Source organism: Bombus huntii, chromosome 2 (assembly GCF_024542735.1).
Source record: "Bombus huntii isolate Logan2020A chromosome 2, iyBomHunt1.1, whole genome shotgun sequence".
NCBI lineage: Eukaryota > Metazoa > Arthropoda > Insecta > Hymenoptera > Apidae > Bombus > Bombus huntii.
The window spans coordinates 20918419-20931154 of record NC_066239.1 but is presented as its reverse complement, the minus strand read 5'-3'; the positions used below and the strand labels follow the sequence as shown (position 1 = coordinate 20931154).

General features: G+C 56.4%; 1 protein-coding gene across 3 annotated transcripts in view; it reads right to left on the bottom strand.

The window, feature by feature from the left end:
• The window catches only part of LOC126875018 (steroid receptor seven-up, isoforms B/C), a 51201-nt gene that overhangs the window by 17870 nt on the left and 20595 nt on the right, over window positions 1-12736 (bottom strand). For all 3 annotated transcript variants that reach the window (XM_050637639.1, XM_050637641.1, XM_050637642.1), the window contains one exon: window positions 10395-10946. In XM_050637639.1, coding sequence (XP_050493596.1) covers window positions 10395-10946 — 552 coding nt within the window. The remainder of the gene's footprint in view (window positions 1-10394; window positions 10947-12736) is intronic.

Sequence of the window (12736 nt, the reverse complement as noted above, 5' to 3'; positions counted from 1 at the left end):
GCCGCGCTAGCTAGTCCTATCCGGTCGATCTTCCTCTTTCTCTCGCCCTCGCTCTCTACCCTCTTTGTTTCACCGGTTCTCCGGCTTCGTCCTTTTTCCTCGGCATTTCGCCGCGCGTTCCTTTTCTCTCCTCGCGTTCGACTCGACGTCGTCTCCTTCGTCTTTCCTCGTCCGGTCGAACGGCCGATAGATAATTGGCGTTGCGTGCTTTCAGATAAACGGCCGTGATTGGCGAAAATAACGATTAATAATTATCCACTCGCGGGATCCGAGTCGGCCTGCCCTCTCATCTCGGATCTCTCGAGAGATCCGAGCGAACGCTCCGAGAGAAGGACGGACCGACCAACGAAGCAGCTACGATATTCGACTGCCCGGGACCTCGTTTCTACCTTCCGTACTCTCCTTCCTTCTTCGTCCGTCGCTCCTTCTTCGCTCCACCACTCGTCCAGTCTTTCCCGAACGACGATTTACCGGTTCCGAACCTATTCGAACTCGTAGTCCCGCGCGATGAATCTTCGCCGTACCGATACGATTCCCCGAGTCGTTCGATTCGAAGGAGCTCGACTTGGAGGAAAGTCGCGCAAGACCGAAAGGAGAGGAAAATTTTGGTCAACGGGCCGGTTTCCAGCCAGGCATCGTTATCGTTTCACCCGTCCGCCCGTTTTTCCCGAGGCGGGCGATACTTTTCGCGTAACGGCAAAAAAGGAGGAGACGTTAGAAAAATCGTAAACGATCGAACGTCGCTCTCGTTTTTCGGCTTTCGCTAACCGGAGAGAGAGAGAGAGAGAGGGAGAGAGAGAGACGGTCGATAGCTGGTTTCGAATTTGGCGGAATCTCGCGACTGGGAAAACGGGCCGACGAAAGAGCGCGCTACTCTGCGAAAAAGAAGGGTGCTTTTAGATTAACTTTGGAAACGGCCGACTCGAAAGTGGAAAATACCGTTTCGTCGCTGCCGGGACGACCGCGAAACTCGATAAACGGCGAGTGCCGAGTGCCGCGTGCCACGCGTTACGATTAACCGTCATTCTCGCTCTGCCTTTGACTCTCGCGCTTTCATTCAAGCCCACCTACGTACGCGCTACGGTACCTCCGCGACACGCGCGTCTCTCTTTTTCCTCCGTCTTCGCTCTTTTTCGCGTTTCTTGCCTTTCCTTCGCACGAGTCCGTACGTTTCTCCACGAGAACCTTGGCGCGTTCGCGGCCGTTCCGGCGAATACTCAAAAAGTCAAACAGAAGCGCGAACGGTTGGTCGAACGAACGGGTCGAGTTTTCGCCAAACGGCCAAAGTAAACGAGAGCGTCTCGCGCTAGTGGAAAAGGGAAAGGAAAAGGGAAAAACGAGCAGAGGCTCGTGGCAAGCGAGAAACGAAGAGGCGAATAGCGCGAGAAGCGAGAAGCGAGAAGCGAGAAACAGCGACGAAAAGAGAACCAGTTTATCGAACCGCATGGGAAAAGAAGGCGGGTAACGGGTGCCGATGGCCAGCGATGCGTGTTTCGAGCGCACGGCTGATTATGGAATTGCGTGCATCCACGGTAAAATCCCGAGACGTTGCACGCCCGTAACATCGCCGCCGTGTTTCGCCGTTGCGTCGGTCCTCGCCTCTCGTTGCAGGCGTGACACGAGCACGGCTCCGTCGTGGCCAAGCTCGTCCTCGTAACCGCGGATCGGACGTTCCTTCGCGTGGCGATCGAAAGAGGCGCGTACGCGACGAAAAAACCGGGTCCCGGTGGACCAAGCGACCAACACGATCGCGCCGCGCCACTGGTGGCGTCGACGTTGGTTTCGTGACGCGATACGATTTGATAAGTTGTGTCAACTGCTCGTTAGTTAATTGTCGCGAGTCTACCGGCCCGTGTACGCCTCGGTGTACGCAGTCGCAACGAGCCCCCGGCTAACTTTGTCACCCTTTTCGGACACCCTCCTGCGATGCTCGCAACGCGATCCCCGCAAACGTCGATGTACTAGCCGCTGTCCAATGAATGCCCTTCATTTCCATACTTCGCTCGACGGTCAGTGAGACCAGCTAATCAGATTATTTAACCCTCGCTCGACCCGCTTGTCCTCTCTGCCTTCTCTCCTCTTTCTCCTCCAACCCCTTCTGCGCGCTCGCTCTCTTTTTCTCCCTCGGCCGACTCTCTTGGCGTGATTTTCGCGGCGATCGAGAGACCGTATCTCTGGCCGACGCGAGCGAAACCGCGCCACGGCTAACGAACGCACGCGAAAAAGGTGACCGTGTAATTGGACGCGTTCGGAGCATCGAGCGGTGCTTTTCGCGTTTCTCCGTGCAACATCGTCTCGCGTCAACACCGATAAAAACGAACGCGATTCTTTCTCCCGGCTCGAACGACACCGTCTCGTCCGCCGCGTAATCCCGTTCAAGACCGCAGGACTCGACACGGTTCGTCCCGCAGAATCTCATCCGGGAATTAGTCGTAAGCTCGTTTAGCATACGCTCGTTCCGTAACGCGATAGCAAAAACTCCGTAGACCGTCCGTCCTCGTGGCGCGACTCGACCGCGAGAAAAAGCGTCGTAGCGAGCGCGCGAGATCGGCCCGCCGTCTTTCCACCGAGATCGCGATCGAGTTTTCGATCGTCGACCGCGTGACCGTTTCGCAAAGCAAATTTTGCGGCGTAGAAAATCGAGGACGAACGAGGGCGCGTTCGAGCCGAGCGACCGGAAGGGGGCGAAAAGAAGGAGCGTGAGAGAGAGAGAGAGAGAGAGAGAGAGAGAGAGAGAGAGATGACGACGACGACGACGACGTCGGGGCTGTGGAGGATCGACTCGGCACGGGGTTATAACGTAATTGTATTAGTTGGATAGGGAGCATGGCACGAGCAAAGGGGTCCGCCCGTAAAATTAATGCCTTTGGCTTATCAGTGGCCTGACACTTCAGCGCCGCCGAAAGCCTCGCGTTCCGAGCACTGGCGCGGAACTCGAGGGATATCCCGGTCGCGGATGGTGGCCTCCGCTCGCTCGACCGATCGTCGAAATAGTTACACGCTGCCCGCGGACGAATTCCAATTTCCCCGGTTGGTACTCGTTCGTCGCGGTCATCGCCAATTACCCGCTCGTTTTCGCGCGTTTTAATTACATTACGCTTTTCGACCGGTCGCGCCCCCCTCCCCCCGCTCTCTTTTCCTTTCGTCCTTTCGTCCTCGGGGCGTAACAGACGCGCGCGGTCCGTGTAATTCTCAGCAGCATGGACGTTTTCGGTAGGCTATTTCCCTCCTAATGAGTGCCCCATTAGGAAGTAACGGAAGGTATGCGCACCGGGTTCTGTCACGGTCGTGGAGGGCCGATGCGGCTCGATGTAAATCGGATTAATTAAAGTCCAGCATCGAGGAACGGGAAGTGAATGGTGGGTGGGGGGGAAGGGGAGGGGAGGGGGCGGAGGGACGAGCAACGGCAGAAGAAGGAGAAGAAGAAGAAGAAGAAGAAGAAGAAGAAGAAGAAGAAGCGGCGAAAGAGGAAGAAGGAGACGCGGCGGTCGCTCTCTGGGTTTTCTACGCGATTTCTACGCGGACGACGTTTGGCGAAAGATCGTCGATGGAGAGAAGAACTCGCGTATCGAGACGACGCGACGCTTACGCGGAATAGATAGGTTCGGTCGGAAGGAGTTGCGAGAGACGGTACAAAGACGACACACGGTATAAAGGTTGAAAGCGCGTGGAGCGTGACGAATCTCGTTGGCAAAGGCAATACCGAGTTCGAGATGTTCCTGATTGAGACGAGAACGCGGGCGCCTGCTCGCAACAGCGTGGGCATGGTATGCGTGCGAGCCAGTATCCGTGTATCGAAGCGTGGAGAAAAAAAATTGGATCGGTCACGGACACGTGGTACCGTAGCACGAGATTTCGTTCGTTCCCGATTCGAACCGAAAAAGAACCCCGATGCGCTTCGTCTCTCCCTCCCTCGCTGTTTTCCCTTTTCCTCCGATTCCCCTCTGACTCCTCGCCGCGTCTCACTCACCCTCGATCTTTCTTTTTGTCGCTCCCTTTCTTGCCTCGGTTTCTTCGCCACCGACGATCCCCCTTACAGTGCCAGCCCGGAGCGGTGTGGCGCGGTGTGGCGCGGTGTGGCGCGGTGCGGAGCGACGCGGCGTGGCAGCGTTGGCGCGGTTAGGGGATGCTGACTCATACAGGCCAGTCGGCGTACCGCATAGCGGATACATGGCGTGTCACCCCGAATATTATTCGACCGCCTGACAGCGCAATCTGTGAATGCGCGATATTGTCTGGTGGTGGAAGCGGTGGCGGTTCCACTACGTTCCGACGGTTACGCTCGGCATGTGGGACTAGGAATGCCACGCGTGCACCCGCCAACGGCTTCTCTCCCACACGCCGCGCCGCTATCTTAGCCGCCACTCGATTCACTCGTCCTTTCGCCCCTCCGCGTTTTACTCTCCGCGACTGTGGACGCGACTCGATCCACTTTTTACTCGTCCCGCGTTTACTCGTGTCGCGTTAAATTCCAGCCTCGCCACGTCCCACCTTTGCCGATGCTGCATTCCGTTGCGAATTCCGGTCGTGCGCCAAACGGCCGACTCTCGCCGAATTTCTCGAGGCCTCCGCTTCGTTCGATCGGCCAAACAAACGAACGTGCAAATTGGCACGCGCAACAAATTCGGACCGCGTTCGTTCTTAATTTAGAGCCGTTTCGACGACGCTAACGACCTCGGGAATCCGTGGAAAAAAGAACCGCGACTCGCGGCTTCGAGGCGCCTTTATTCTTTCGTTCGCTTTTCTTCTTTCGCCTTTCGCCTTTCGTCTTTCGCCTTTCGTCTTTCGCCTCGCGCCTCGCGGTACGCGCTGCGTCGGAGAAAGAGCGTCGCACGCGAACCAAAGTGGAAGAAACGCGCCAACGAGTCTTTCGAAATTCCTGCGTGTTTGGCCTCGGCGGCGCGGTCTCGTTAATAGAAGGATCCTCGAAACGATAACAGAGACATCGGCGAGAATAGGAAGCGAAGGGGAAGAACGCGTGGGGTGTGCCGGCAGGCTGGCCGACGGGACGGGGAGAAACGCGCACGGTCTGTCGCATATTTAACGGCATCCCGTGTCAAACGGGGCCATAAAACACGCTTGCGCCTAAATAAAATCCCGTCTTCTTCTGTTCGCGTTGCGTCGACCGTTCGACGAAACCGGGCAACGTGTCCCGCCACCGACAGACGTCGACGAACCTTCCCTTCTCCGCTCTTCCTCCACTTTTTTCTCCAATTTCTCGCACGTACTCGCCTGCCGATTCCGGCGCAAAGAACGCGCGCTCCATCGTCGAGATCCCCGCGTCCTTTCGACGGCTCGCTCGTTTCGCGCGACTCGCGAGGCGGATCGAACGAACGTCGCGTTACCACGGATAGACCGAGAAAACGAAACGAAATAAAACTGGGTTTAAAGGTGGAAAAGGAGCGTTTGGATGGTGGCGTCGGTCGGAGCGGACGAAAGTCGGCGTTCGCTCGTCGAGATATCGGCGGACTGACAGAGATCGAGGGTAAGAGGACGCGAAAGGACGTGAAATTCCGGCGCAGCCTCGCGGATTCGCCCTTTGGTCGACGCGCTAGCCCGCAATCGGTGAAAAGGATGGACGCTTTGTTTCGCGGACGGCGTCGCCGGCCGATATCACGGTCGAACGAGTTTTCGGGGCAGTGGAAGGACGGAAATACGGACGGAAAAGCGAGGTGTCGGCCGAGCAGCGGCCTGGTAATACCGCGGTACGAGGTTAAGCGTGGCTGGCTCGGTGATCGCGCGGCACTCGGGGCTTAGGGTCGGGGGGTCGGTAACCGAGGAGGGGTACGTACGAGCGAGGAGGAGCCGCGAGGGTTCGTTTCGGCCGAGGACGTCGATAAGCGGCTCGCATTGTCCGCCGGTCACGTGGCCACCCTCGCCATCCCGAAACGACGCCTTGTCCCAGCTACCGTCGTCGTTTATATTAAACTCCGAGGTTAATACCGTGGCTTACTCTAATACCGGGGCAACCCTTTGCCCTGCGATACGCCGATAAGGGTTACGCGACCGACCACGGAGATCGTACGGCCGGTCAACTTCTTCCTCCGTTTCTCGCTTCTGTTTCAGCGATTCCCTCCGTTCCACGACCAGCGAGATCTCGCGATTTTCCTCCCCTTCTCTCCGCGACTCGACGGAGAAGCGTAAAGAACCGATGGAAATTCAGAAAACGGCTGCATCGTCGAACGGACGGGACGACGAGTAATTAAAAGGCGGCGTGGCGTTTCGTTCCGCGTGAAAAATCGAAGGAACGAAGGTTTCGCGAACGAGATGCGTTTCGAGCGATAGCGAGCGTGCGCGATGCGGAACGTCGACGCGCGGATGCAAAGAGGGCAGATAATAAAAGGAAAATGGGTAACGCTCAAAGTCAAGGGTTGGGGGACGCGACCCCGACTCGACACCGAGCAACAATGCGCCCGATAGAGAACCGACCGCGACTCGGTACTCGTGGTCCCGGGTTCGCAGATAACGCGCCCTCTCTTTCCACGACTCATCCCTTTGCGCTTCGATTCTCGTTTCCTCGTTTCGTTCTCTCCGTTCTTTCGCGCCCGCTATACCTACGGCGCGTTCGTTCGTGATTTTCTTCCGCTCTGGCAAATCCAGCAGCGTCTCTGTCCAAATTCCGATCGCCGAACCGGTTAAAATACATACGTCGGATCGAGAGGGTTGCGGCAGAGTTTTCTTAGGTTCGTCGTACGTTTGCAAATTGCCTCGGACCATGTCTGTTACCGACCGCGATTACGGCCCATCCTCGTTAAATCTGCCGGATTTGTTATTCTTTTCAGATTCGCACGACCACTACTCCCCCATCCCGCTACTCATCCACGCCGGTTAATTCGCAGTCTGCGAATCGGACACGTAATACCGCCAACTCGCGTCGTTTCAGACAATTCCGATCAACAAATCTTGCAAAGCGTTTACGCTTATGTACGCCAACGGGGACATGGCCTCGACTATTACCATATCATCCGTCATAAATATATACATATACGATATATATATGTGTATATATATATATAGATTTTCGCAATCGCTAGAGTCGTTTCGCAATTTTCGATGAATTTATCACGCCTTCTCGATGGGGAATCGACCGGCTCCCAAGTTGAATCGAACGGTTCTCGCGAAGCCCGGTCGGCGCAGTGACAGAGGCTGATTAGACCGTGACGCGGAGAATGCGAAGAACGCGGAATCGCATCGAGTCGAGTCGCGTCCCTTCCATTTCCAGCCCGTTTCTCTCTCTCTCTCTCTCTCTCTCTCTCTCTCTCTCTCTCTCGACGGATTCGCCGCGTCGATAAATTATCCGAGGTTAACAGGTGAGCGCGAACGACAGACGGCGATAATAACGACAACGATAAACGCGTCAATAATACGCCAGGAGGATCGGGGACGCGACTACAGTGACGGAAACGCGGCTAGGCGATCATCGGCGCTCTCGCGTTCCGACGACACGGGCGCTATTCCCGTCGCTGCTGGATTTCCCTTCGATTTGGGTTACCGGTCTCTCTCTCCTCGCTTCCACTTTGATCCGCCGCCGGCCGACATTCCGACCGGGTCCACCTCCGTTTCCTTTTCGTCCGAGCCTTTCGTTTCGGCGATTCGCTTCCGAGCGTTTTCGACGTTTCGCAGCCGCGCCGATCTATGTTCCAGCTTTCGGCGTGATTAACGCCGTCGTGCGTCTCTATCCCAGGTCGCTGGAACGGCTTCGACGAGAGAGACTAACCGCTCGAAATCCGGTTACCCCCCGCCGACCGTCTCGTCCAACGAGAACGTACTCGTACTTAGTCGCTCGCTTATATCGGTTCGCCGAGTCGCAGCGAGCCACGATCCTTCTTACTTTCTCCTCGCGTCGTCTCCGCGGTGTCCCCGTTTGCGAGTCCGCTTCGCGGTGCTCTTTAGCCTCCTGGTCGTCGCGCGCGCGTTCGCGCCGCGCGAAAATCCATTCGCGATTTCCATCGGTTCGAACGTTTCTAGAACGCGAAACGATGGCACCAACGGCCGACGTATCGCGGCGTCTCTCGCCCGCGTTATTCCACGGATATCGCGAGGCCTGGTCGAAGCAACTTACGCTCGCGTACTTGCGACAACGTCCGGCAGATTTCTCGCGGTCGAAAGTTATATACCGTTGGTTAATTATGTCGTTGATAGGGTGGTAAAGCTTCGCGGTCATCGCGAGAGACGCCGCCGAGTAGAAGCGTAAAGCGCGTAGTAGCGAATACGTGGGTCGCCGATTGCTCACCGGTTCGCCCAGGCAAAGGCGAAATTGCATCGTACGCCACATAATCGTGGGAGTGTTTCCCATCGAGATACACGTAGGTATCGTAGCTCGCCGCAATGCCCTGCCGCATAAATATATCTGCGCCGCGACTTTGCATGTCTCTACGGGGTGGTCTGGAACGAGAGGAGATCCGATGCGAAGCGTGCCGAAGCCGCGTTTTTCGTTCGAGCGCCGTTTTTTCTTCGCCCCAACGTGCCATTCGGCTCGCCGTCGAGGAACGTCTGCCGGGAATGACCGTTGGAACGCGTCGAGACCGGGATCAGATCGATGCGCCCGTTACGCGTTTTCGCGTCACCGAGTATGCACGGGAGAAAGCCGAACCGCTGGAACGTAGTCGATCTAGCCGACTAAACGTACTTTATGTAGCGTGCCCCCGTTCCACCGTTTTATTCGAACAATTAGACGCGTGATTCGCGGTTACGAGGCATAAAAAAGACACTGGCTGCTGCTCGAAATAGTCATCGATCCCGACGATATTTCGACGAACGAGCCACGTGGAAATGGCAACTGATGGCGAGAATATACGCGTACCGCCTGGCGAAGACAGGAACGGCGCGTTGGAGAATGGAAACGGAACTAATCGCGAATCGCGATAAGAATTCCGGCACGGCCCGGATGAGATTTCGCCTGAGTTACGCAACGGTATGCATCGAGCGTGGAGCGTGCAGCGTCGGAGTCTGGGGTAGATATCTCGCTGAATCTCGAAGCGGGAGGAGAGCTCGGACACCGGACGATGGCAGAGAGAAGTGGGTCCCGCGTGCCACGAACCGCAAAGGGATCCACGCTGGGTCCGTCGTACGAGAGAAACAAGAGTCGTTGGGGAAGGGAAAGGGGGAAGAAGAAGAAGAAGAAGAAGAAGAAGAAGAAGAAGAAGAAGAAGAAGAAGAAGAAGCGGGTCCTTCGTCGTGGCGAAGGAAAAGAAGAAAAAGAGGGCAGCACGAGCACGCAGGGGTGGAAGGGGAAAGCTCGAGAAACGGGACATTAGCATAAGCTAAACCGAGGTAAGCGCGGCCATATAGCACGATAATAAATAGTCGGTTGTCCCGTATCTACAACGAGACGGTTTAGCATGGGCCGACCTCGTGCTCCCCCTAAAACCCGAACGCGTGTGCGTTCGTTCCGCTCGTCCTTCTGCTCGATCGTTCGCGGACACACGCGTTCGGCCACCCAACGCAGATCTATCGGTCCATCGAACCGTTCCCGCGCGCGCGATCGCGTTTCCGTCCGCAAGGAATCTGCGTTTGTTCGGCCTTGATTTTTTCGATGATTTTTCGACGAACCACTGCTGCGAAAATCGAGAGAATACCGCGCGTTGCAACGAAGCTACGGTATCCGGAGAATCGCGTGAACGGCGAAAACGATAAGTAAACCGACGCGACGATAATTACGAAGCGACAATGGGAAACGCGGTGACGTGCAACGCGTCCGGCGGCGAAACTTAACGGCGACGGATTCTTTACTCGCGTGTCGTAAGCGACACTGACGATCGATGGGCGATTTTCCGACTAATCGCGGACGAGAGCGGACGAAGACGTATCGCGAGAAAGAGACGGGACGATCGAAGGGACGGAGCGGAGGTACGAGCGAGCATTGTCTCTCGGTTGTTGGACGAGGATCGCGCGACGCAACGTGGACGAGCGAGCGGGTATTGTGTCGGCGGTTCGCGTCGGCGAATCTCGTCCGGGGCTAGAACGGGAATCGCGGTTCGGATGACAGCCGTAGCCGTAGAGTCGCGATAACATCTGTTGCCGGTCGATTAGACGAAGCTACGAACGAGCGGCGCGCGTCAAGAGACCGTCGCGATCGGACTTCTTCCGGCGGCCCTGCCATCGGCCGCGGGAACCACGCCGCGTCGAGCATTGTCCCCTTTCTCTGAGCTTCTCTAAGCTCGTCGAGGATCGGGCAGCACGAGCCGCGCGTGATACGTCGCGACAGGGCCGTCCTCCGCGTCGCGCCGATGGTATCGTGGCGCGCGGACGCCACGCCAGTTACGACGAAGACGGCCTATCCGGTATCGTTGGATCCGGCGCCGTCAACTCCGGCGGGACGACCGTCTCCGCGTCGAAACCTCCGCGAATCGAGGCTACGTCGATATCGAAAAGAGTTAGGGCGGTTGCTTTACCTGTGGTGAAGAGGACGATGGCCTTGAGGCAACTGTACTCCGCGGAGTCGACGTGTAGCGCCTTCAACTTTTCCACTTGTTCCTGAAAGATCCTGATGTGGTCCATGAAGGCGACGACGCGATCCGCCGCCATGGGGGAAGCGTGAAGACCGGCCGCGGCGAGCAGCGGCGCCACGTGCAGAGGCATCGAGCACTGACTCGCGTTTAGCACGAACAACTCGCTCCAAACTAGCCTGAGCAGGGCAACCTGGTCGGTGACTTGTAGGTCCGGGAAGAACGGGATGTTTCTGGCCCACTCGACCGCCGAGAACAGCAATCTCGCCGCGAGCTCGCAGATGTTGTCGATTCCCATGATGTTGTTTTGTTGCATGCACTGGCCGTATCGCGAGGTCGGATACGGTTCTGCCCTCAGCAGCAAACTTATGTACGAGGAGAGGTAAGAATGACCGTTCAAGTTGGCACACGCGACCGCGTCACCGTTCGTCAGGGCGAACTGTCCCGGCAAACCTGGTAGCGATGGCTGCGACGGTGGCACTCGACCCCTTTGTACGGCTGCAACAAACGAACCAACTACGTCAATCGTTCGATCCTCTTCTTCGTTTTCGCGCGAGCTTTCTCCGTCGCCGATTTTCCCCGTATCCCGTTACGATTTCGCGCGATAACAGCATCGCCGCTATCGTTGGACGGACCCTGGTTGGAAAGTCGAAGGCGAGTAACGCGGCGCGAGCGCGTTCCTCTCTAGGAGCCTGCGAATATCGTGCAAAGACGAACGCGCGAGTCCAGATACGCGTAGCCAGGCGTAAACAAGGAAACGAAAAGGACGGAATCGGCGCGGCAGGAATTTCGATCGAAGCCTCGTTGGCCGTACGCGACTCTAGGCAAACAAGGTCCGTGGAATACCGTTCGCTGCGAAAGGCATCGAAAGAGATGAAAAGAGAGAATCGACGAGGAAAGGCAGACAGATGGGAGGAAGATCGTCTTGCACGGTACGTACCTAAGTACGCGTGACTGTCTCTTCGTCGTTTTCTCTGCTTTTCTCTCTTCCTTTGGTAAGTGCGTACGCACGATCGCGCTCTCGCGCAACTTCCCCTTCCCCCCGCTACCCCCCTTCCACCTAGCCCCTCTCTTTCTCCGCCTCTCTGCCCCTTTGCATCCTTTCTCGGATACCGCGTCTTTATTTTTCCTTCGGGACTGTTCGAGCAACGACACCCCGCTGTGCAACGCCTGAATTCCAACGTCCGCCCCGCGGCTAACGAATACCGTCTCTCCTATCTTTTCCTCTTCAGCCGTTTCTCTCTTCTCCGGTTTCTCTCCTTTTCTCGCCACCGTGCTTCGCCGCCGACCAAAAAAACCTCAGGCTCGACCCTTTCGAGACATCGTTTACGAGTTCTAACAGCTCTGCCACTCGTACGGTACCGAATCACCGATTTCTACGATCGTTAAACCACCCGAAGGTTTCTTCCAGTTAGCGAAATGCCGGCTTAAATCGTTCCAGCGATTCGAACGAGCGAGACTCTGTTATTTCGTTTACCGATCCATCGCCGAGTGCACAGAGGGCTCGCGAGTTCAGCGTACAGTCCGCCGATGTTACGCCGACTCGATACCGTTAGCAGCCGGCCCGAACACGGATACTCGTTTCGTGGCTCGCTCGAGCGGAAAAGAATTTGCGGAAAATTCGCGGAGCGCGTCCAGCCGGTTAACCGGACGCCACGCCGGTTTTCGTTTATCGTCGGTACATCGAGAATCGACCGATCCTAATCTAGACGAGAAGCAACGGTAAAACCGTTGGCGACCACGATAGGTGGGACGACCGTATTCTAAAATTTATCCGATCGGTACCAATAGTACCAAGAGTATCAATCGGTATGGCAAAGAGATTGGAAAATTCTACGGATAAGGACGAGAGATTCGTAACTACGTGTCGCAAACGTCGAATTAAACGCAAAGATAACGCCTACGGACTTAACGTCGCTAACGTTAAGTTAAGCATTGAGTTATACGTATACGAGCACGCGATTACTCCTCTTACGACTAAATCCGACAAACAGTCGTTCGCGAAGTCCGCGGAGATCGGAAAATTCTTCGTATCGTGGCAACGGCTCGTAATTTCCCGCAGCTAGTCCATAGGTCGAGCGACCGCCGCGAACAGTCGCGAATGCTCGTTCGCGTTATCGAGAGCGTGGATTTTTTGTTGGAAAATCGAGGAGAGCGGCAGAAACCACGGCGTTTAGACGACGGAGCACGCGTTGGATCGAACGTGGAATGCGGAGCGCTCGCGTCGCATCGGTCCAACGATATCGATGTAACGTTCGTTATCGTCGTTGAGAATTTCGCTGGTTTCG